Here is a 24484-nt window from a genome sequence, read left to right as displayed (position 1 = left end):
AGTTTTGTTTCTGTTCAGCTGAAGAAAGTTTTGGGACATCCACACATTTATCTGTTCTAAATATTTATTCAGTGATTGGATGAATAAATGTTTAACACCAACACATGTGCTTCTGTGTTGCATAAAAACCATACAGTTATATCCACCACTTGTCAAGTATTACTTGTCAGACAAGTTAGCACAGATACCGAGCAGCAGGAAGTGTAAGCACACCTTAGTGGATTGATCAGAGGAGATCAAGAAATAAATGAGAGATTTGTGGGCCTCCTTGTTCGTGCTGCATGTCAGTGATCTGCACAATTTATTTTAGCAAATTTTCCTCCAGCAATAATGTTGAAAAGTTCAGTGTTTCAAAGTATCTCAAACATTTAAATATGGTGACATCAAATGGCCAGGATGAATAGTTTAGGAGATGGAATGTTAAGACACTATTATGAAACTAATAAAGGCAAATAGTGAATTATTTTACATCATAATGTATATATACATTATGATGTATATATACTATGATATATACATTATGATGTATATATACACATAATGTATATATACATTATGTGAATGTCCAAATATAAAATACTCTGTGTAATAGTGATATGCTTTATGCATTAAAAAAGATTTTATTAAAAAAAACTTTGTAATCTCTGTATGTATATAGCTTATTAATGCAGATTATTAATACAAATAATGATTGAAATTTTTGTGCTAATGTGAATAAATATCTTCTCTAGTGGAAACCTACCAAAACAAAGATATTTCAGCTTGGAAAGATCATGTTAGTCAAATATTCTAATATCACTACAACGACAATCAAATTTAATCTCCTTCTCCAAGATTTGCAGTGTTCTGTTCTATTACCATATAACAGAATGCAGGCAGCAAAATACACAACAACATGCTGAAATAAAACAAACACGCACACAATAGAATTAACAATTTTAGATTGATGGTCTATTTAGTTGGCTTAATTGTTGTTTGCAAAACGACAAGGTTGCATGGAGATACAAAAGCAGAAAAGCGAGAAATGCAACCAGTCAACAGAACATATCAAGTGACAAGCAGAAACTTTGGTTTCACCCACATTTCCCCATACCTCAGTTTAGGTTGAACTTCATAACCTCTGGCTATTTGCCAAGTCTGCATGATAAGACTCGGTAACTTTGTCCTTTTAGATGTCAATCTCATTTAGTAGTACATTTATTTCAATAATTCCAGCTGAAACTTTTGTAATTTATGTTTGTGTCTGGTAATATTTATGTATTTAAAATGTTTTTGTTAAGATTTGTGCAATACTCTAACCTTCTGGGAAACATAATTTTGAGTTTTTAGCAGCAAACCATAATTTTCACCAGTAATACAAATTAGCATGTTTTACTTGTTCAATAAAATTTCTGAAATAAATAAATAAATTTTTCAATGATATTTCAACTTGATAAGAATTGGATCAAAACAAAAGTTATCTGCAAAGGCTGAAACAGGAAAGAGTTATTTCTTTCTGCTGAGCTAAACCTGAAATTTTATTTTCAACAAGAACGTTTGTAAAAAAGATTTCTAGGTTCATCGTCACTGCCATTTTGCACCTCCTGTGCCACATGTTCCTGGAAGGAAGTGACAATTTACCAGTGGGGACAAAAACAAAGAGCTGCTTCTTTCCTCTGTCAAACCGGACATGCATTTCCAGTTGCTTAGCTCATATATGATGAGATCTTTTTGTCTTTGTCCTCCTCTTTCCTCAAGGGGATTTCCGAGTGAAACCTTCCATCCAGCTTTATCTCCCCTGAGAGCAAGTCTCTGCCCTATGTTCAGCAGCCTTGGGGAGGAATTCTCAGCGGGAGGTGGATGATGGAATTGATTTAAACGCTCAGGTTAATCACTTCAACTGAACCTGATGGACATATTGATTTTTCAAATCCCAATGGAGAAGTTCTCGGTGTTCACTATGTTGAACTACCATAAGCACAAACATAACAACAGTGGACTGTAACGAGCTTTAACAAAGAGAAACACAAGCTATTTCAGTATCATATTTGCCAGAACATTCAAAGTGTTCTCATACCTTTAGAAATACGCTATATACTTAGATTACGGGAAAAAACTCAATTTAAAACCTGACCTCAATGTCATACCCTGCATACCACTTGGCAGTGGCTTTCTGTAGTTTTCTGGGTGTGGCCTGATTGAGCCCAACGAAGCCAAGTCTTGACCACCAGGTGCACCACACACACATCATTTTGTGGAGTCGAAACCAACTTAAATTTTGAATCAGCCTTTGTCTAATCTCTTGCCTTAATCTTACCATGGGAAAAGCCCATCCAGGGGTTGAAGCACCCAGACAACATCACCCCAGGATAACACCACGACTGGAACCCCCTGTGGTTTTTCATACAAAATCATCTCTGACCATTTCACGAATGGATGGCTGGACCATTACATAATCCATCCATCCTTTGACTTTTTTTTTTGTATTCACTAAATTGACGGGATAAAAGAAAAAAAATTTCAATACATGCTCTTACATGGAAAAAGATTCATTATATTTTACTATTCTATTAGTGGGTTTGGTCTTGATCTGTGAGAATTTTTTTAATGTATGATCGTTGTATTATAGGTCTACTGAGATTAACTGTAAACTATTTGATTTCCAACTGCAATCCTTCAATGTTAAGCTAAATGAAGATGAAGGTAGAGAACTGAAATACTTCCTGCTCTACCAGTTTATTGACATGTCAGCATCGTGAAAAAACTTGAATATCTAACACATATCTTAACAGACGTAATGTAGGACCTGTCAGTGTCACAAGTAGCTTCGATGAGAATTTTCAAACTTGTGGCTTCAAAAGATATTTCTTCCTGCTTTATTGAATAAATTCGTCATTTCATCAGGCACTCACCATCTACCAACATGGTCAGGTAATTATAGTAAAATTAGTTTCCACATTTATGGGCTGTGCTTAGTTTATATGTTATTTTGATCACCTGAATGTTTCTGATCAATTAAAAGGGTCATTTGTTTGTAAAATGTTTTGTAAAGTACATTGTTGTTCATAACTGGATATTTATCCTCTGTGAAGTTAGATTGCTTTTCACAATAATCAGGAGGTATGTCACAAATTTCGAGTCATATTTTATCTTCTCTTTATAGGTTTTTATTTTTCATCACTATCTCTTTTTCAAAACTATGTTTGAAAGTAAAAAAGCAGTTATTGTTTTCATCTTTATGTGAAAATAGAAAGGCTACAAATTTTGAAATGTTGACTTGGTATTCATTATGAAATAAGTTATTTTATCCTAAATGTCATCACAATATTAAGACTTTTTCTGACTAAACTAAAAACCTTATGGTATAACTATAAAACTGTATAAAAGATCTGTATCTTAATCTGTGAGCCTTACTTTAAGCCTTTTGTTGCTGTTTATTAGCCTTAATCCGAACAAAATTCAAAATTAATCTATTGTCTTAGCATCAAGATCACAAAAAGTAATGCAATCACATTATAGAGATCTTCCTACTCATTTAGCAATGCAGCCTGTATTAAAAAATACATGTTGCTTATAAAATTGCAATAAAATCTTTGTCCATCTCTGTGATTCAATTTCAACCGAAGGTGTTGGTGAGTTGTCTTGTACTTTTTTATTAGACTGTTATGAAATAAAGAAATCAATACAAACATGAAACATTAATCTTCCCATAAGATTTTTTAAATGGGCTGGGTTCTTTGTATATTTGTTTGCCTGTGTGTCTGTTGAATTTCTTTTCACTTCCTTCTTATTGTTGCGCATGAAAAGTCTGAAACCTCACATTTGCATATAAAGTAAATCTGTATTTTCACTTCTGAATCTGACCAAAGTTTAAAAAATAATATAAAACATGTAAATACATCTCCTTTTATTCCAGGCACTTAGCAAATAGAAGAAATTTTGCTAATCCTACTAGCCCTAACACGGGAATGTTTACTCTGAAATTATGCCAGATAATGAGAAGAAAAAGATCCCATGTCCCTTGTCGTAAGGTTTATGTGAATATTTGTTTATAGATTACTTTATTCCATTTTAGCATTTTTACCTCAATAAAACTGTAATCTCCCACAAGTTAGAGTTAAATGAGTCTTTTTTTATCACCTCCCTGTCATTTTGTTTATTTTTCTCCTCTCTGATGAAAATGTGGCAGACTGTCATGAGTCTTGGAAGAGAAATACAGTCAGTAGCCAAACTTTTCTTCAAATTTAGTCAAAAGGTTAAAAGTCACCCAAACCTTTTTTATAAGCATATTAATGTAAATTCCCATTGCACAGATCTCTTATTGATTTAAAGTGACAGTGTTCGGTCGACTATGTAAAAGGCATCTACTAGAAAGAATCTGTTCCTAAATTCCTCTGTAAAACAAGGCAGAAGAAACAATGCAGTGGAAGTATTTACATAAGACATAGATGAGTTGTCATTCTAAGCTGTATTTCTTTATGTTTCTTTGATTTCAGAATTTTGAGAGTGATGAACACCTGTGCCACAACTGTATTACTGCTGATGATCCTTCTGGTACTTCTTTATTCCAATAAGCAACAAAACATCTCAACACCTCAATCTAGTGCCAACCTTGTCTGGATACCTTCATTTTTACACAAAACTTTCCCATTGTCAAATTGGCAATTGGAAAAGAAGAGGGTGTCACAAAACCTAACAGCAAGATGTGAACAAAACACAATGTTTGAAAATGTCTCTGGCTTTGAGTCCCTTTCCCCTATGTTTCAAGACTTCCTTTACTATCGTCACTGTCGCAGTTTCCCCATAATTCTGGACCTTCCTGACAAATGTCAAGGAGATGATGAGCCTGAGGACGTCTTTCTTTTGCTTGTAATTAAAAGTTCCCCACAGAACTACGAGCGAAGAGAGGTTCTGCGCAAGACCTGGGCTGCTGAGAGGTCCTATAAGGGAAAAGTGATTCGAAGAATCTTTATTATCGGAACTGGCGGTTCAGGTTTCGAGGAGGAGAAATTGAACAAACTTGTCATGTGGGAGCACCAACATTACAATGACATCCTCCAATGGGATTTTAAGGATTCCTTTTTCAACCTCACTTTGAAGCAGATACTCTTCCTTGAGTGGATGGACAGAAGTTGTCCACAGGCTCGATTTCTGCTGAATGGTGATGATGATGTTTTTGCCCACACTGACAACATGGTTGAATATCTTCAAAGTCTTAAAGATAATAATGGAAGGAAGCACCTTTTTACTGGACATCTGTTGCAAAATGCAATGCCTAAAAGAGACCCAAATAATAAGTACTTCATTCCCACACAGGTGTATGACAAGAATTTTTACCCACCCTACTGTGGAGGTGGGGGATACCTTCTGTCAGGCTATACAGCTTTGGTCATTTACAAAATATCTGCATCGGTCCAAATTATTCCTATTGATGATGTCTACATGGGAATGTGTTTGGTTGTAGCGAAACTTAAACCTGATTCTCACATGGGTGTGCAAACACTACAATGGCACATTCCCTCCAGGCAAGTTGATAAAAATGACCCCTGTTACCTTAAAGATTTTCTTTTGCTTCACAAATTCTTGCCCAGTGATCTATTTTTCTTGTGGCAGGAAGTACGCAACCCAAAACTCATATGTAGTGCTAAAGCATGATAAACAGTAGAGTCAAAATAAACTCAAATGAACTGTCTGAACAAGACATGGGTCAAAAAAGATTTAAGTAATTGGTTAGTTATGCAGATAGTATAGCTTGTTATTTTTGAGAAAACTAGGTACTTGTAGATGTTATTTAGTAAGTAAACTGGCTACCAATACTAATCAACTTATTCACTTGTAGGGCAGAGATTTTAATGCTTTTATTCTAGATTTGATTAGTTAATTACAGGAAAACACAGTAAAAACAACACTGTGAAATCTAAACATATGCTATGTGAACTAGTGTTTAAATGAGCCTCAGATTTCTGACTGCAAGTGAACACAGCATAATAATCTGTGAGCTATGTTGCAGGGGTTTATTTTAAACGTATTAATATGTAACTTAATAAAACTGCTAATCATTGTTGTTTCTGAAATTGGGCTGTTTTATTATTGTTTTACCTCTTTCCATCCTGCTGGAATGTTGCAATAATTACTCAATGTAACTCATAGTCTAACTGTAAAAGCAATGTTACCTGTTAAATCTCATGGAACCTGTTTTTCTATGTGTTACATTTGTGAAGATAATGAATGTTTCTTGGAAATTTACATTTTTTTTTTTGTAATTGAATGAAAGATATTAAATGTTCTTTACTACCATAACCAAATGCCTTCTAAAGTCACATGAGTTAATAAAAAAGTGTGCCTGTGAATTATTTGATATTAGTTTTAACGCAGCTGTCAGGTCTCAAAAATTAGTCATTGAACTAACAACATCATGATGATCAAGAAATATGCCACATAAGGTCAAGAATAACTTTCTTAATAGGTTTAAAGCAGGGTTAGGTTATAAAACAATATTCCAAGCTTCCAATATTTGATGGACCACAGTTCAATCTCATGAACTGGAGAAATAAAACTGAGAACAACAATTGCAAATCTACCAAGACAAACTGACAGATTAGGCAAAGAGAGCGCCATTAAAGTATCTGCAAAACACAATGTGTGACAAGAGGATAATATGACACATCAGTACAAGAGGCACATCTTGTCTGAGGTGCATGCGTATACATTATAGTAAAATCTTAACTATTCAAAGACTCAAGTTTAATGTCCTCCAAGATTTGCTTGAGTTGCTTAAACTGCAACACTATGTCGTTTATCAGGCTCAGGTGTTTGATGGAATCTCTGGTAACCGAGAACTGTATTTTGAATGACCCTGAACACCAATAATGCAATACAAAACACAATCTGTAGTTGTCACATCTTCTATTACCATATACCTCTCAGTTTAGGTGGAACTTGATAACTTCTGGCTAATTGCCAAGTCTGCAAATACCTGTGCCACAACTCGGTAACTTTGTCCTTTTAGATGTTAATCTCATTTAGCAGTAAATTTATTTCAATAATTCCAGCTGAAACGTTTGTAAATTATGTTTGTGTCTGGTAATATTTATGTATTTAAAATGTTTTTGTTAAGATTTGTGTAATACTCTAACCTTCTGGGAAACTTAGTCTTGAGTTTTTAGCAGCAAACCATAATTGTCACCAGTAATAAAAATTAGCATGTTTTACTTTTTCAATAAAATTTCTGAAATAAATAAATAAATTTTTCAATAATATTTCAACTTGATAAGAATTGGATCAAAACAAAAGTTATCTGCAAAGGCTGAAACAGGAAAGAGTTATTTATTTCTGCTGAGCTAAACCTGAAATTTTATTTTCAACAAGAACGTTTGTAAAAAAGATTTCTAGGTTCATCGTCACTGCCATTTTGCACCTCCTGTGCCACATGTTCCTGGAAGGAAGTGACAATTTACCAGTGGGGACAAAAACAAAGAGCTGCTTCTTTCCTCTGTCAAACCGGACATGCATTTCCAGTTGCTTAGCTCATATATGATGAATCTTTTTGTCTTTGTCCTCCTCTTTCCTCAAGGGGATTTCCGAGTGAAACCTTCCATCCAGCTTTATCTCCCCTGAGAGCAAGTCTCTGCCCTATGTTCAGCAGCCTTGGGGAGGAATTCTCAGCGGGAGGTGGATGATGGAATTGATTTAAACTCTCAGGTTAATCACTTCAACTGAACCTGATGGACATATTGATCTTTCAAATCCCAATGGAGAAGTTCTCGGTGTTCACTATGTTGAACTACCGTAAGCACAAACATAACAACAGTGGACTGTAACGAGCTTTACAAATAGAAACACAAGCTATTTCAGGATTATTTTTGCCACAACATTAAAAGTGTTCTCATACCTTTAGAAATACGCTACATATTTAGTTAGAAAATGACACTGATTACGGGAAAAAACTCAATTTAAAACCTGACCTCAATGTCATACCCTGCATACCACTTGGCAGTGGCTTTCTGTAGTTTTCTGAGTGTGGCCTGATTTAGCCCTACGAAGCCAAGTCTTGACCACCAGGTGCACCACACACACATCATTTTGTGGAGTCGAAACCAACTTAAATTTTGAATCAGCCTTTGTCTAATCTCTTGCCTTAATCTTACCATGGGAAAAGCCCATCCAGGGGTTGAAGCACCCAGACAACATCACCCCAGGATAACACCACGACTGGAACCCCCTGTGGTTTTTCATACAAAATCATCTCTGACCATTTCACGAATGGATGGCTGGACCATTGCATAATCCATCCATCCTTTGTCTTTTTTTTTGTATTCACTAAATTGACGGGATAAAAGAAAAAAAAATTCCAATAAAAGTTCTTTCATGGAAAAAGTTACATTATATTTTACTATTCTATTAGTGGGTTTGTTCTTGGTTTGTGGGAATTTTGAGTAATGTATGATCGTTATATTATAGGTCTGCTGAGATTAACTGTAAACTATTTGATTTACAACTGCAATCCTTTAATGTTAAGCCAAATGAAGATGAAGATAATGAAATAAGTACTGTAGAGAACTGAAATAAATACAGTGCAGATACTTCTATTATATGAGGAAAAGACAGAAAGTAATTACGTATATATTCAAGGCACTCGCATTGTATTGAACTTTTATGTTAGTTTTCGAGTGAGTGAAGCAGAACTTTATGGGGTTCCGAGCATCAATGGCCTTACCCAGTGTTGTGTTCAAGACCACCTAACCCGAGACCAAGACAAGACCAAGACCAGAGTGTATCGAGACCGAGACAAGACCAAGACTTTTAGGGTTCGGGACCAAGTCAAGACCAAGACCGAGGGAAGTCGAGACCGAGTCAAGACCAAGACCAGCGCCAGTATGTGACAATAAAATGTGAAACATGATCAAAATCACTAAAATTGATCTAAAGGACCCACATTCACGTAAAAACACCTAGATATTTTACACAGAGAACTGGAATAAACAAACATCTTTATTTAGTACTTCTATGTTGTAATCACAGAATTTCAAACAATCAAAGTCGATCAAAATAGTATTTTCCCTGCCAAGTATACATTTATGTTGTTTTTTTAAATGTGCTATTTCAAACCATGTGCACATGTGTAAAACTGAAAAAATGCCAATCATTTCTCTCGTTTCTCTCTCGTATACAGATTATAGCTACATTATATAACTTTTCTTAAATAAATCTATATCTATCACCAAGTTGTGACAATATGTTATGACACAGATAATTTGTTGAAAAAAAGATTGATCGATAAAAGTGTCGATAAAAGTTGGACGTAGTCCCCACCGTCTCTGATAGTGAAGCACTGCAGAACTTACATTGCGCTGTATGCTTTTTTCTCAATGTTGCTTTACAAATGTATTGTTTGTGATTTAAATAGCCAAATTTTATAACCGATGATTTGGCCGACATCTTATCCCCTTCCCAGACAACCACTTGTAACTTTCAATCGAAGTGCTGCAGTCCGCAGCTCAAGGTGAAAGGGGGTGGGGCGACAGCAGTTAAAAAAACAACAACATGCATTTACCAATGAGACGGGTTATTGCTTGGATTTGAATCAGGAGTGCATCCAATAAAAAGAAGGATCTTAAAGAAATTGATACTGATGATTTAGCGTTATTTTCACAGTTGTGGTCTTGACCGGTCTTGAAATAAAATACCGAGTCCTCAATGTCCGAGACCGAGACAAGACCGAGACCAAATGTGGTCGAGTCCGAGACAAGACCGAGACTATCAAAAAATGGTCTTAAGACCGGTCTCGAGACCAAGACCGTTTTCGAGTACTACAACACTGGCCTTACCCAACAAACACATTTGAATAATGCTTGGATGCTAAGGCTTCCTACTTCCTGCTCAACCAGTTTAGTGACCTGATGCCTTAAAGTAGAAAAACTTGTGTACCTAAAGCCTATCTCAAACTTCACAGAGGACCTGTCAGTCTCACAAGTAGCTTCGATGAGAATCCTCAAACGTGTGGCTTCAAAAGATATTTCTTCCTGCTTTATTGAATAAAGTCGTCATTTCATCAGGCACTCACCATCTACCAACATGGTCAGGTAATTATAGTAAAATTAGTTTCACATTTATGGGCTGTGCTTAGTTTTCGTGTTATTTTGTTGTAAAGTACATCTTTGTTCATAACTAGATATGAATTCATTAATCTTCCTTTAAGATTTTTTTAAAATGTTGGTATTTTTTACTTTATACCATTTTAGCATTTTTACCTCAATAAAACTGTAATCTCCCACAAGTTTTTAGAGTTAAATGAGTCTTTTTTTATCACCTCCCTGTCATTTTGTTTATTTTTCTCCTCTCTGATGAAAATGTGGCAGACTGTCATGAGTCTTGGAAGAGAAATAGTCAGTAGCCAAACTTTTCTTCAAATTTAGTCAAAAGGTTAAAAGTCACCCAAACCTTTTTTATAAGCATATTAATGTAAATTCCCATTGCACAGATCTCTTATTGATTTAAAGTGACAGTGTTCGGTCGACTATGTAAAAGGCATCGACTAGGAAAGAATCTGTTCCTAAATTCCTCTGTAAAACAAGGCAGAAGAAACAATGCAGTGGAAGTATTTACATAAGACATAGATGAGTTGTCATTCTAAGCTCCATTTCTTTATGTTTCTTTGATTTCAGAATTTTGAGAATGAGTTACAACTGTGCCACAACTTTATTACTGCTGATGATCCTTCTGGTTCTTCTTTATTCCAATGACCAACAAAACATCTCAACACCTCAATCTAGTCACAACCATGTCTGCACAACTTCATATTTAAAAGAAGAAAGTCGCAATGCCTCAAACAAAACTTTCCCATCGTCAAATAGGCAATTGAAAAAGAAGAGGGTGTCACAAAACCTAACAGCAAGATGTGAACAAAACACAATGTTTGAAAATGTCTCTGGCTTTGAGTCCCTTTCCCCTATGTTTCAAGACTTCCTTTACTATCGTCACTGTCGCAGTTTCCCCATAATTCTGGACCTTCCTGACAAATGTCAAGGAGATGATGAGCCTGAGGACGTCTTTCTTTTGCTTGTAATTAAAAGTTCCCCACGAACTACGAGCGAAGAGAGGTTCTGCGCAAGACCTGGGCTGCTGAGGTCCTATAAGGGAAAAGTGATTCGAAGAATCTTTATTATCGGAACTGGCGGTTCAGGTTTCGAGGAGGAGAAATTGAACAAACTTGTCATGTGGGAGCACCAACATTACAATGACATCCTCCAATGGGATTTTAAGGATTCCTTTTTCAACCTCACTTTGAAGCAGATACTCTTCCTTGAGTGGATGGACAGAAGTTGTCCACAGGCTCGATTTCTGCTGAATGGTGATGATGATGTTTTTGCCCACACTGACAACATGGTTGAATATCTTCAAAGTCTTAAAGATAATAATGGAAGGAAGCACCTTTTTACTGGACATCTGTTGCAAAATGCAAGTCCTATAAGAGACCCAAATAATAAGTACTTCATTCCCACACAGGTGTATGACAAGAATTTTTACCCACCCTACTGTGGAGGTGGGGGATACCTTCTGTCAGGCTATACAGCTTTGGTCATTTACAAAATATCTGCATCGGTCCAAATTATTCCTATTGATGATGTCTACATGGGAATGTGTTGGCTGTAGCGAAACTTAAACCTGATTCTCACATGGGTGTGCAAACACTACAATGGCACATTGCCTCCATAGAAGTTAAAAAATATAACCCCTGTTACCTTAAGGGTTTTCTTTGCTTCACAAATTCTTGCCCAGTGATCTATTTTTCTTGTGGCAGGAAGTACGCAACCCAAAACTCCCATGTGCTAAAGCATAATAAACAGTAGAGTCAAAATAACTCAAATGAACTGTCTGAACAAGACATGGGTCAAAAAAAGATTTAAGTAATTCGTTAGTTATGCAGATAGTATAGCTTGTTATTTTTGACCATAGTGAAAAAACTAGGTACTTGTAGATGTTATTTAGTAAGTAAACTGGCTACCAATACTAATCAACTTATTCACTTGTAGGGTTAGAGATTTTAATGCTTTTATTCTAGATTTGATTAGTTAATTACAGGAAAACACACAGTAAAAAACAACAACACTGTGAAATCTAAACATATGCTATGTGAACTAGTGTTTAAATGAGCCTCAGATTTCTGACTGCAAGTGAACACAGCATAATAATCTGTGAGCTATGTTGCAGGGTTATTTTAAACGTATTAATATGTAACTTAATAAAACTGCTAATCATTGTTGTTTCTGAAATTCTATCATTGTTTTATTATTGTTTTACCTCTTTCCATCCTGCTGGAATGTTGCAATAATTACTCAATGTAACTCATAGTCTAACTGTAAAAGCAATGTTACCTGTTAAATCTCATGGAACCTGTTTTTCTATGTGTTACATTTGTGAAGATAATGAATGTTTCTTGGAAATTTTATTTGGTATTTACATTTTTTTTTTTTTTTTTGTAATTGAATGAAAGATATTAAATGTTCTTTACTACCATAACCAAATGCCTTCTAAAGTCACATGAGTTAATAAAAAGTGTGCCTGTGAATTATTTGATATTAGTTTTTAACGCAGCTGTCAGGTCTCAAGAATTAGTCATTGAACTAACAATATCATGATGATCAAGAAATATGCCACATAAGGTCAAGAATAACTTTCTTAACAGGTTTAAAGCAGGGTTAGGTTATAAAACAATATTCCAAGCTTCCAATATTTGATGGACCACAGTTCAATCTCATGAACTGGAGAAATAAAACTGAGAACAACAATTGCAAATCTACCAAGACAAACTGACAGATTAGGCAAAGAGAGTGCCATTAAAGTATCTGCAAAACACAATGTGTGACAAGAGGATAATATGACACATCAGTACAAGAGGCACATCTTGTCTGAGGTGCATGCGTATACATTATAGTAAAATCTTAACTATTCAAAGACTCAAGTTTAATGTCCTCCAAGATTTGCTTGAGTTGCTTAAACTGCAACACTATGTCGTTTATCAGGCTCAGGTGTTTGATGGAATCTCTGGTAACCGAGAACTGTATTTTGAATGACCCTGAACACCAATAATGCAATACAAAACACAATCTGTAGTTGTCACATCTTCTATTACCATATACCTCTCAGTTTAGGTGGAACTTGATAACTTCTGGCTAATTGCCAAGTCTGCAAATACCTGTGCCACAACTCGGTAACTTTGTCCTTTTAGATGTTAATCTCATTTAGCAGTAAATTTATTTCAATAATTCCAGCTGAAACGTTTGTAAATTATGTTTGTGTCTGGTAATATTTATGTATTTAAAATGTTTTTGTTAAGATTTGTGTAATACTCTAACCTTCTGGGAAACTTAGTCTTGAGTTTTTAGCAGCAAACCATAATTGTCACCAGTAATAAAAATTAGCATGTTTTACTTGTTCAATAAAATTTCTGAAATAAATAAATAAATAAATTTTTCAATAATATTTCAACTTGATAAGAATTGGATCAAAACAAAAGTTATCTGCAAAGGCTGAAACAGGAAAGAGTTATTTATTTCTGCTGAGCTAAACCTGAAATTTTATTTTCAACAAGAACGTTTGTAAAAAAGATTTCTAGGTTCATCGTCACTGCCATTTTGCACTTCCTGTGCCACATGTTCCTGGAAGGAAGTGACAATTTACCAGTGGGGACAAAAACAAAGAGCTGTTTCTTTCCTCTGTCAAACCGGACATGCATTTCCAGTTGCTTAGCTCATATATGATGAGATCTTTTTGTCTTTGTCCTCCTCTTTCCTCAAGGGGATTTCCGAGTGAAACCTTCCATCCAGCTTTATCTCCCCTGAGAGCAAGTCTCTGCCCTATGTTCAGCAGCCTTGGGGAGGAATTCTCAGCGGGAGGTGGATGATGGAATTGATTTAAACTCTCAGGTTAATCACTTCAACTCAACCTGATGGACATATTGATCTTTCAAATCCCAATGGAGAAGTTCTCGGTGTTCACTATGTTGAACTACCATAAGCACAAACATAACAACAGTGGACTGTAACGAGCTTTAACAAATAGAAACACAAGCTATTTCAGGATTATTTTTGCCACAACATTAAAAGTGTTCTCATACCTTTAGAAATACGCTACATATTTAGTTAGAAAATGACACTGATTACGGGAAAAAACTCAATTTAAAACCTGACCTCAATGTCATACCCTGCATACCACTTGGCAGTGGCTTTCTGTAGTTTTCTGAGTGTGGCCTGATTTAGCCCTACGAAGCCAAGTCTTGACCACCAGGTGCACCACACACACATCATTTTGTGGAGTCGAAACCAACTTAAATTTTGAATCAGCCTTTGTCTAATCTCTTGCCTTAATCTTACCATGGGAAAAGCCCATCCAGAGGTTGAAGCACCCAGACAACATCACCCCAGGATAACACCACGACTGGAACCCCCTGTGGTTTTTCATACAAAATCATCTCTGACCATTTCACAAATGGATGGCTGGACCATTACATAATCCATCCATCCTTTGTCTTTTTTTTTTGTATTCACTAAATTGACGGGATAAAAGAAAAAAAAATTCCAATAAAAGTTATTTCATGGAAAAAGTTACATTATATTTTACTATTCTATTAGTGGGTGTGGTCTTGATCTGTGAGAATTTTTTTAATGTATGATCGTTGTGTTATAGGTCTACTGAGATTAACTGTAAACTATTTGTTTTCCAACTGCAATCCTTCAATGTTAAGCCTAATGAAGATGAAGGTAGAGAACTGAAATACTTCCTGCTCTACCAGTTTATTGACATGTCAGCATCGTGAAAAAACTTGAATATCTAACACATATCTTAACAGACGTAATGTAGGACCTGTCAGTCTCACAAGTAGCTTCGATGAGAATTTTCAAACGTGTGGCTTCAAAAGATATTTCTTCCTGCTTTATTGAATAAATTCGTCATTTCATCAGGCACTCACCATCTACCAACATGGTCAGGTAATTATAGTAAAATTAGTTTCCACATTTATGGGCTGTGCTTAGTTTATATGTTATTTTGATCACCTGAATGTTTCTGATCAATTAAAAGGGTCATTTGTTTGTAAAATGTTTTGTAAAGTACATTGTTGTTCATAACTGGATATTTATCCTCTGTGAAGTTAGATTGCTTTTCACAATAATCAGGAGGTATGTCACAAATTTCGAGTCATATTTTATCTTCTCTTTATAGGTTTTCATTTTTCATCACTATCTCTTTTTCAAAACTATGTTTGAAAGTAAAAAAGCAGTTATTGTTTTCATCTTTATGTGAAAATAGAAAGGCTACAAATCTTTTGAAATGTTGACTTGGTATTCATTATGAAATAAGTTATTTTATCCTAAATGTCATCACAATATTAAGACTTTTTCTGACTAAACTAAAAACCTTATGGTATAACTATAAAACTGTATAAAGATCTGTATCTTAATCTGTGAGCCTTACTTTAAGCCTTTTGTTGCTGTTTATTAGCCTTAATCCGAACAAAATTCAAAATTAATCTATTGTCTTAGCATCAAGATCACAAAAAGTAATGCAATCACATTATAGAGATCTTCCTACTCATTTAGCAATGCAGCCTGTATTAAAAAATACATGTTGCTTATAAAATTTGCAATAAAATCTTTGTCCATCTCTGTGATTCAATTTCAACCGAAGGTGTTGGTGAGTTGTCTTGTACTTTTTTTAGACTGTTATGAAATAAAGAATCAATACAAACATGAAACATTAATCTTCCCATAAGATTTTTTAAATGGGCTGGGTTCTTTGTATATTTGTTTGCCTGTGTGTCTGTTGAATTTCTTTTCACTTCCTTCTTATTGTTGCGCATGAAAAGTCTGAAACCTCACATTTGCATATAAAGTAAATCTGTATTTTCACTTCTGAATCTGACCAAAGTTTAAAAAATAATATAAAACATGTAAATACATCTCCTTTTATTCCAGGCACTTAGCAAATAGAAGAAATTTTGCTAATCCTACTAGCCCTAACACGGGAATGTTTACTCTGAAATTATGCCAGATAATGAGAAGAAAAAGATCCCATGTCCCTTGTCGTAAGGTTTATGTGAATATTTGTTTATAGATTACTTTATTCCATTTTAGCATTTTTACCTCAATAAAACTGTAATCTCCCACAAGTTTTTAGAGTTAAATGAGTCTTTTTTTATCACCTCCCTGTCATTTTGTTTATTTTTCTCCTCTCTGATGAAAATGTGGCAGACTGTCATGAGTCTTGGAAGAGAAATACAGTCAGTAGCCAAACTTTTCTTCAAATTTAGTCAAAAGGTTAAAAGTCACCCAAACCTTTTTTATAAGCATATTAATGTAAATTCCCATTGCACAGATCTCTTATTGATTTAAAGTGACAGTGTTCGGTCGACTATGTAAAAGGCATCTACTAGGAAAGAATCTGTTCCTAAATTCCTCTGTAAAACAAGGCAGAAGAAACAATGCAGTGGAAGTATTTACATAAGACATAGATGAGTTGTCATTCTAAGCTGTATTTCTTTATGTTTCTTTGATTTCAGAATTTTGAGAGTGATGAACACCTGTGCCACAACTGTATTACTGCTGATGATCCTTCTGGTACTTCTTTATTCCAATAAGCAACAAAACATCTCAACACCTCAATCTAGTGCCAACCTTGTCTGGATACCTTCATTTTTACACAAAACTTTCCCATTGTCAAATTGGCAATTGGAAAAGAAGAGGGTGTCACAAAACCTAACAGCAAGATGTGAACAAAACACAATGTTTGAAAATGTCTCTGGCTTTGAGTCCCTTTCCCCTATGTTTCAAGACTTCCTTTACTATCGTCACTGTCGCAGTTTCCCCATAATTCTGGACCTTCCTGACAAATGTCAAGGAGATGATGAGCCTGAGGACGTCTTTCTTTTGCTTGTAATTAAAAGTTCCCCACAGAACTACGAGCGAAGAGAGGTTCTGCGCAAGACCTGGGCTGCTGAGAGGTCCTATAAGGGAAAAGTGATTCGAAGAATCTTTATTATCGGAACTGGCGGTTCAGGTTTCGAGGAGGAGAAATTGAACAAACTTGTCATGTGGGAGCACCAACATTACAATGACATCCTCCAATGGGATTTTAAGGATTCCTTTTTCAACCTCACTTTGAAGCAGATACTCTTCCTTGAGTGGATGGACAGAAGTTGTCCACAGGCTCGATTTCTGCTGAATGGTGATGATGATGTTTTTGCCCACACTGACAACATGGTTGAATATCTTCAAAGTCTTAAAGATAATAATGGAAGGAAGCACCTTTTTACTGGACATCTGTTGCAAAATGCAATGCCTAAAAGAGACCCAAATAATAAGTACTTCATTCCCACACAGGTGTATGACAAGAATTTTTACCCACCCTACTGTGGAGGTGGGGGATACCTTCTGTCAGGCTATACAGCTTTGGTCATTTACAAAATATCTGCATCGGTCCAAATTATTCCTATTGATGATGTCTACATGGGAATGTGTTTGGCTGTAGCGAAACTTAAACCTGATTCTCACATGGGTGTGCAAACACTACAATGGCACATTCCCTCCAGACAAGTTGATAAAAATGACCCCTGTTACCTTAAAGATTTTCTTTTGCTTCACAAATTCTTGCCCAGTGATCTATTTTTCTTGTGGCAGGAAGTACGCAACCCAAAACTCATATGTAGTGCTAAAGCATGATAAACAGTAGAGTCAAAATAAACTCAAATGAACTGTCTGAACAAGACATGGGTCAAAAAAAGATTTAAGTAATTGGTTAGTTATGCAGTTAGTATAGCTTGTTATTTTTGAGAAAACTAGGTACTTGTAGATGTTATTTAGTAAGTAAACTGGCTACCAATACTAATCAACTTATTCACTTGTAGGGCAGAGATTTTAATGCTTTTATTCTAGATTTGATTAGTTAATTACAGGAAAACACACAGTAAAAAACAACACTGTGAAATCTAAACATATGCTATGTGAACTAGTGTTTAAATGAGCCTCAGATTTCTGACTGCAAGTGAACACAGCATAATAATCTGTGAGCTATGTTGCAGGGGTTTATTTTAAACGTATTAATATGTAACTTAATAAAACTGCTAATCATTGTTGTTTCTGAAATTGGGCTGTTTTATTATTGTTTTACCTCTTTCCATCCTGCTGGAATGTTGCAATAATTACTCAATGTAACTCATAGTCTAACTGTAAAAGCAATGTTACCTGTTAAATCTCATGGAACCTGTTTTTCTATGTGTTACATTTGTGAAGATAATGAATGTTTCTTGGAAATTTACATTTTTTTTTTTGTAATTGAATGAAAGATATTAAATGTTCTTTACTACCATAACCAAATGCCTTCTAAAGTCACATGAGTTAATAAAAAAGTGTGCCTGTGAATTATTTGATATTAGTTTTAACGCAGCTGTCAGGTCTCAAGAATTAGTCATTGAACTAACAATATCATGATGATCAAGAAATATGCCACATAAGGTCAAGAATAACTTTCTTAACAGGTTTAAAGCAGGGTTAGGTTATAAAACAATATTCCAAGCTTCCAATATTTGATGGACCACAGTTCAATCTCATGAACTGGAGAAATAAAACTGAGAACAACAATTGCAAATCTACCAAGACAAACTGACAGATTAGGCAAAGAGAGCGCCATTAAAGTATCTGCAAAACACAATGTGTGACAAGAGGATAATATGACACATCAGTACAAGAGGCACATCTTGTCTGAGGTGCATGCGTATACATTATAGTGAAATCTTAACTATTCAAAGACTCAAGTTTAATGTCCTCCAAGATTTGCTTGAGTTGCTTAAACTGCAACACTATGTCGTTTATCAGGCTCAGGTGTTTGATGGAATCTCTGGTAACCGAGAACTGTATTTTGAATGACCCTGAACACCAATAATGCAATACAAAACACAATCTGTAGTTGTCACATCTTCTATTACCATATACCTCTCAGTTTAGGTGGAACTTGATAACTTCTGGCTAATTGCCAAGTCTGCAAATACCTGTGCCACAACTCGGTAACTTTGTCCTTTTAGATGTTAATCTCATTTAGCAGTAAATTTATTTCAATAATTCCAGCTGAAACGTTTGTAAATTATGTTTGTGTCTGGTAATATTTATGTATTTAAAATGTTTTTGTTAAGATTTGTGTAATACTCTAACCTTCTGGGAAACTTAGTCTTGAGTTTTTAGCAGCAAACCATAATTGTCACCAGTAATAAAAATTAGCATGTTTTACTTGTTCAATAAAATTTCTGAAATAAATAAATAAATAAATTTTTCAATAATATTTCAACTTGATAAGAATTGGATCAAAACAAAAGTTATCTGCAAAGGCTGAAACAGGAAAGAGTTATTTATTTCTGCTGAGCTAAACCTGAAATTTTATTTTCAACAAGAACGTTTGTAAAAAAGATTTCTAGGTTCATCGTCACTGCCATTTTGCACTTCCTGTGCCACATGTTCCTGGAAGGAAGTGACAATTTACCAGTGGGGACAAAAACAAAGAGCTGTTTCTTTCCTCTGTCAAACCGGACATGCATTTCCAGTTGCTTAGCTCATATATGATGAGATCTTTTGTCTTTGTCCTCCTCTTTCCTCAAGGGATTTCCGAGTGAAACCTTCCATCCAGCTTTATCTCCCCTGAGAGCAAGTCTCTGCCCTATGTTCAGCAGCCTTGGGGAGGAATTCTCAGCGGGAGGTGGATGATGGAATTGATTTAAACTCTCAGGTTAATCACTTCAACTCAACCTGATGGACATATTGATCTTTCAAATCCCAATGGAGAAGTTCTCGGTGTTCACTATGTTGAACTACCATAAGCACAAACATAACAACAGTGGACTGTAACGAGCTTTAACAAATAGAAACACAAGCTATTTCAGGATTATTTTTGCCACAACATTAAAAGTGTTCTCATACCTTTAGAAATACGCTACATATTTAGTTAGAAAATGACACTGATTACGGGAAAAAACTCAATTTAAAACCTGACCTCAATGTCATACCCTGCATACCACTTGGCAGTGGCTTTCTGTAGTTTCTGAGTGTGGCCTGATTTAGCCCTACGAAGCCAAGTCTTGACCACCAGGTGCACCACACACACATCATTTTGTGGAGTCGAAACCAACTTAAATTTTGAATCAGCCTTTGTCTAATCTTTGCCTTAATCTTACCATGGGAAAAGCCCATCCAGAGGTTGAAGCACCCAGACAACATCACCCCAGGATAACACCACGACTGGAACCCCCTGTGGTTTTTCATACAAAATCATCTCTGACCATTTCACAAATGGATGGCTGGACCATTACATAATCCATCCATCCTTTGTCTTTTTTTTTTGTATTCACTAAATTGACGGGATAAAAGAAAAAATTCCAATAAAAGTTATTTCATGGAAAAAGTTACATTATATTTTACTATTCTATTAGTGGGTTTGGTCTTGATCTGTGAGAATTTTTTTAATGTATGATCGTTGTGTTATAGGTCTACTGAGATTAACTGTAAACTATTTGTTTTCCAACTGCAATCCTTCAATGTTAAGCCTAATGAAGATGAAGGTAGAGAACTGAAATACTTCCTGCTCTACCAGTTTATTGACATGTCAGCATCGTGAAAAAACTTGAATATCTAACACATATCTTAACAGACGTAATGTAGGACCTGTCAGTCTCACAAGTAGCTTAGGTGAGAATTTTCAAACGTGTGGCTTCAAAAGATATTTCTTCCTGCTTTATTGAATAAATTCGTCATTTCATCAGGCACTCACCATCTACCAACATGGTCAGGTAATTATAGTAAAATTAGTTTCCACATTTATGGGCTGTGCTTAGTTTATATGTTATTTTGATCACCTGAATGTTTCTGATCAATTAAAAGGGTCATTTGTTTGTAAAATGTTTTGTAAAGTACATTGTTGTTCATAACTGGATATTTATCCTCTGTGAAGTTAGATTGCTTTTCACAATAATCAGGAGGTATGTCACAAATTTCGAGTCATATTTTATCTTCTCTTTATAGGTTTTCATTTTTCATCACTATCTCTTTTTCAAAACTATGTTTGAAAGTAAAAAAGCAGTTATTGTTTTCATCTTTATGTGAAAATAGAAAGGCTACAAATCTTTTGAAATGTTGACTTGGTATTCATTATGAAATAAGTTATTTTATCCTAAATATCATCACAATATTAAGACTTTTTCTGACTAAACTAAAAACCTTATGGTATAACTATAAAACTGTATAAAAGATCTGTATCTTAATCTGTGAGCCTTACTTTAAGCCTTTTGTTGCTGTTTATTAGCCTTAATCCGAACAAAATTCAAAATTAATCTATTGTCTTAGCATCAAGATCACAAAAAGTAATGCAATCACATTATAGAGATCTTCCTACTCATTTAGCAATGCAGCCTGTATTAAAAAATACATGTTGCTTATAAAATTTGCAATAAAATCTTTGTCCATCTCTGTGATTCAATTTCAACCGAAGGTGTTGGTGAGTTGTCTTGTCCTTTTTTATTAGACTGTTATGAAATAAAGAAATCAATACAAACATGAAACATTAATCTTCCCATAAGATTTTTTAAATGGGCTGGGTTCTTTGTATATTTGTTTGCCTGTGTGTGTCTGTTGAATTTCTTTTCACTTCCTTCTTATTGTTGCGCATGAAAAGTCTGAAACCTCACATTTGCATATAAAGTAAATCTGTATTTTCACTTCTGAATCTGACCAAAGTTTAAAAAATAATATAAAACATGTAAATACATCTCCCTTTATTCCAGGCACTTAGCAAATAGAAGAAATTTTGCTAATCCTACTAGCCCTAACACGGGAATGTTTACTCTGAAATTATGCCAGATAATGAGAAGAAAAAGATCCCATGTCCCTTGTCGTAAGGTTTATGTGAATATTTGTTTATAGATTACTTTATTCAATTTTAGCATTTTTACCTCAATAAAACTGTAATCTACAAGTTTTTAGAGTTAAATGAGTCTTTTTTTATCACCTCCCTGTCATTTTGTTTATTTTTCTCCTCTCTGATGAAAATGTGGCAGACTGTCATGAGTCTTGGAAGAGAAATACAGTCAGTAGCCAAACTTTTCTTCAAATTTAGTCAAAAGGTTAAAAGTCACCCAAACCTTTTTTATAAGCATATTAATGTAAATTCCCATTGCACAGATCTCTTATTGATTTAAAGTGACAGTGTTCGGTCGACTATGTAAAAGGCATCTACTAGGAAAGAATCTGTTCCTAAATTCCTCTGTAAAACAAGACAGAAGAAACAATGCAGTGGAAGTATTTACATAAGACATAGATGAGTTGTCATTCTAAGCTCCATTTCTTTATGTTTCTTTGATTTCAGAATTTTGAGAGTGATGAACACCTGTGCCACAACTGTATTACTGCTGATGATCCTTCTGGTACTTCTTTATTCCAATGACCAACAAAACATCTCAACACCTCAATCTAGTGCCAACCTTGTCTGGATACCTTCATTTTTACACAAAATTTCCCCATCGTCAAATTGGCAATTGGAAAAGAAGAGGGTGTCACAAAACCTAACAGCAAGATGTGAACAAAACACAATGTTTGAAAATGTCTCTGGCTTTGAGTCCCTTTCCCCTATGTTTCAAGACTTCCTTTACTATCGTCACTGTCGCAGTTTCCCCATAATTCTGGACCTTCCTGACAAATGTCAAGGAGATGATGAGCCTGAGGACGTCTTTCTTTTGCTTGTAATTAAAAGTTCCCCACAGAACTACGAGCGAAGAGAGGTTCTGCGCGCAAGACCTGGGCTGCTGAGAGGTCCTATAAGGGAAAAGTGATTCGAAGAATCTTTATTATCGGAACTGGCGGTTCAGGTTTCGAGGAGGAGAAATTGAACAAACTTGTCATGTGGGAGCACCAACATTACAATGACATCCTCCAATGGGATTTTAAGGATTCCTTTTTCAACCTCACTTTGAAGCAGATACTCTTCCTTGAGTGGATGGACAGAAGTTGTCCACAGGCTCGATTTCTGCTGAATGGTGATGATGATGTTTTTGCCCACACTGACAACATGGTTGAATATCTTCAAAGTCTTAAAGATAATAATGGAAGGAAGCACCTTTTTACTGGACATCTGTTGCAAAATGCAATGCCTAAAAGAGACCCAAATAATAAGTACTTCATTCCCACACAGGTGTATGACAAGAATATTTACCCACCCTACTGTGGAGGTGGGGGATACCTTCTGTCAGGCTATACAGCTTTGGTCATTTACAAAATATCTGCATCGGTCCAAATATTTCCTATTGATGATGTCTACATGGGAATGTGTTTGGCTGTAGCGAAACTTAAACCTGATTCTCACATGGGTGTGCAAACACTACAATGGCACATTCCCTCCAGACAAGTTGATAAAAATGACCCCTGTTACCTTAAAGATTTTCTTTGCTTCACAAATTCTTGCCCAGTGATCTATTTTTTCTTGTGGCAGGAAGTACGCAACCCAAAACTCATATGTAGTGCTAAAGCATGATAAACAGTAGAGTCAAAATAAACTCAAATGAACTGTCTGAACAAGACATGGGTCAAAAAAAGATTTAAGTAATTGGTTAGTTATGCAGATAGTATAGCTTGTTATTTTGAGAAAACTAGGTACTTGTAGATGTTATTTAGTAAGTAAACTGGCTACCAATACTAATCAACTTATTCACTTGTAGGGCAGAGATTTTAATGCTTTTATTCTAGATTTGATTAGTTAATTACAGGAAAACACACAAAAAAACAACAACACTGTGAAATCTAAACATATGCTATGTGAACTAGTGTTTAAATGAGCCTCAGATTTCTGACTGCAAGTGAACACAGCATAATAATCTGTGAGCTATGTTGCAAGGGTTTATTTTAAACGTATTAATATGTAACTTAATAAAACTGCTAATCATTGTTGTTTCTGAAATTCTATCATTGTTTTATTATTGTTTTACCTCTTTCCCTCCTGTTGGAATGTTGCAATAACTACTCAATGTAACTCATAGTCTAACTGTAAAAGCAATGTTACCTGTTAAATCTCATGGAACCTGTTTTTCTATGTGTTACATTTGTGAAGATAATGAATGTTTCTTGGAAATTTAATTTGGTATTTACATTTTTTTTTTTGTAATCGAATGAAAGATATTAAATGTTCTTTACTACCATAACCAAATGCCTTCTAAAGTCACATGAGTTAATGAATAAAGTGTGCCTGTGAATTATTTGATATTAGTTTTAACGCAGCTGTCAGGTCTCAAGAGTTAGTCATTGAACTAACAACATCATGATGATCAAGAAATATGCCACATAAGGTCAAGAATAACTTTCTTAATAGGTTTAAAGCAGGGTTAGGTTATAAAACAATATTCCAAGCTTCCAATATTTGATGGACCACAGTTCAATCTCATGAACTGGAGAAATAAAACTGAGAACAACAATTGCAAATCTACCAA

General features: G+C 35.1%; 3 protein-coding genes and 2 pseudogenes across 4 annotated transcripts in view; 4 read left to right on the top strand and 1 right to left on the bottom strand.

The window, feature by feature from the left end:
• Positions 1–24484, bottom strand: part of sh3pxd2ab (SH3 and PX domains 2Ab) — an 84100-nt gene that overhangs the window by 48087 nt on the left and 11529 nt on the right. The gene's annotated exons all lie outside the window — the stretch shown is intronic.
• LOC129360192 (N-acetyllactosaminide beta-1,3-N-acetylglucosaminyltransferase 3-like) lies at positions 2801–5683 on the top strand. The gene is made up of 2 exons (XM_055030326.1): positions 2801–2910; positions 4476–5683. Exons 1-2 carry the CDS (start codon positions 2903–2905, stop codon positions 5632–5634), a joined length of 1167 nt encoding a protein of 388 aa, XP_054886301.1. The 5' UTR covers positions 2801–2902; the 3' UTR covers positions 5635–5683.
• Positions 9942–11670, top strand: LOC129360195 (N-acetyllactosaminide beta-1,3-N-acetylglucosaminyltransferase 3-like; annotated as a pseudogene).
• Positions 14831–18443, top strand: LOC129360191 (N-acetyllactosaminide beta-1,3-N-acetylglucosaminyltransferase 3-like). The gene is made up of 2 exons (XM_055030324.1): positions 14831–14966; positions 16535–18443. Exons 1-2 carry the CDS (start codon positions 14959–14961, stop codon positions 17691–17693), a joined length of 1167 nt encoding a protein of 388 aa, XP_054886299.1. The 5' UTR covers positions 14831–14958; the 3' UTR covers positions 17694–18443.
• LOC129360193 (N-acetyllactosaminide beta-1,3-N-acetylglucosaminyltransferase 3-like) lies at positions 20681–23626 on the top strand (annotated as a pseudogene).

This window comes from Poeciliopsis prolifica, unplaced genomic scaffold (assembly GCF_027474105.1).
Source record: "Poeciliopsis prolifica strain line A6 unplaced genomic scaffold, Auburn_PproV2 SCAFFOLD005, whole genome shotgun sequence".
Taxonomy (NCBI): Eukaryota; Metazoa; Chordata; class Actinopteri; order Cyprinodontiformes; family Poeciliidae; genus Poeciliopsis; species Poeciliopsis prolifica.
This window is presented reverse-complemented; position numbering and strand designations above follow the sequence as displayed.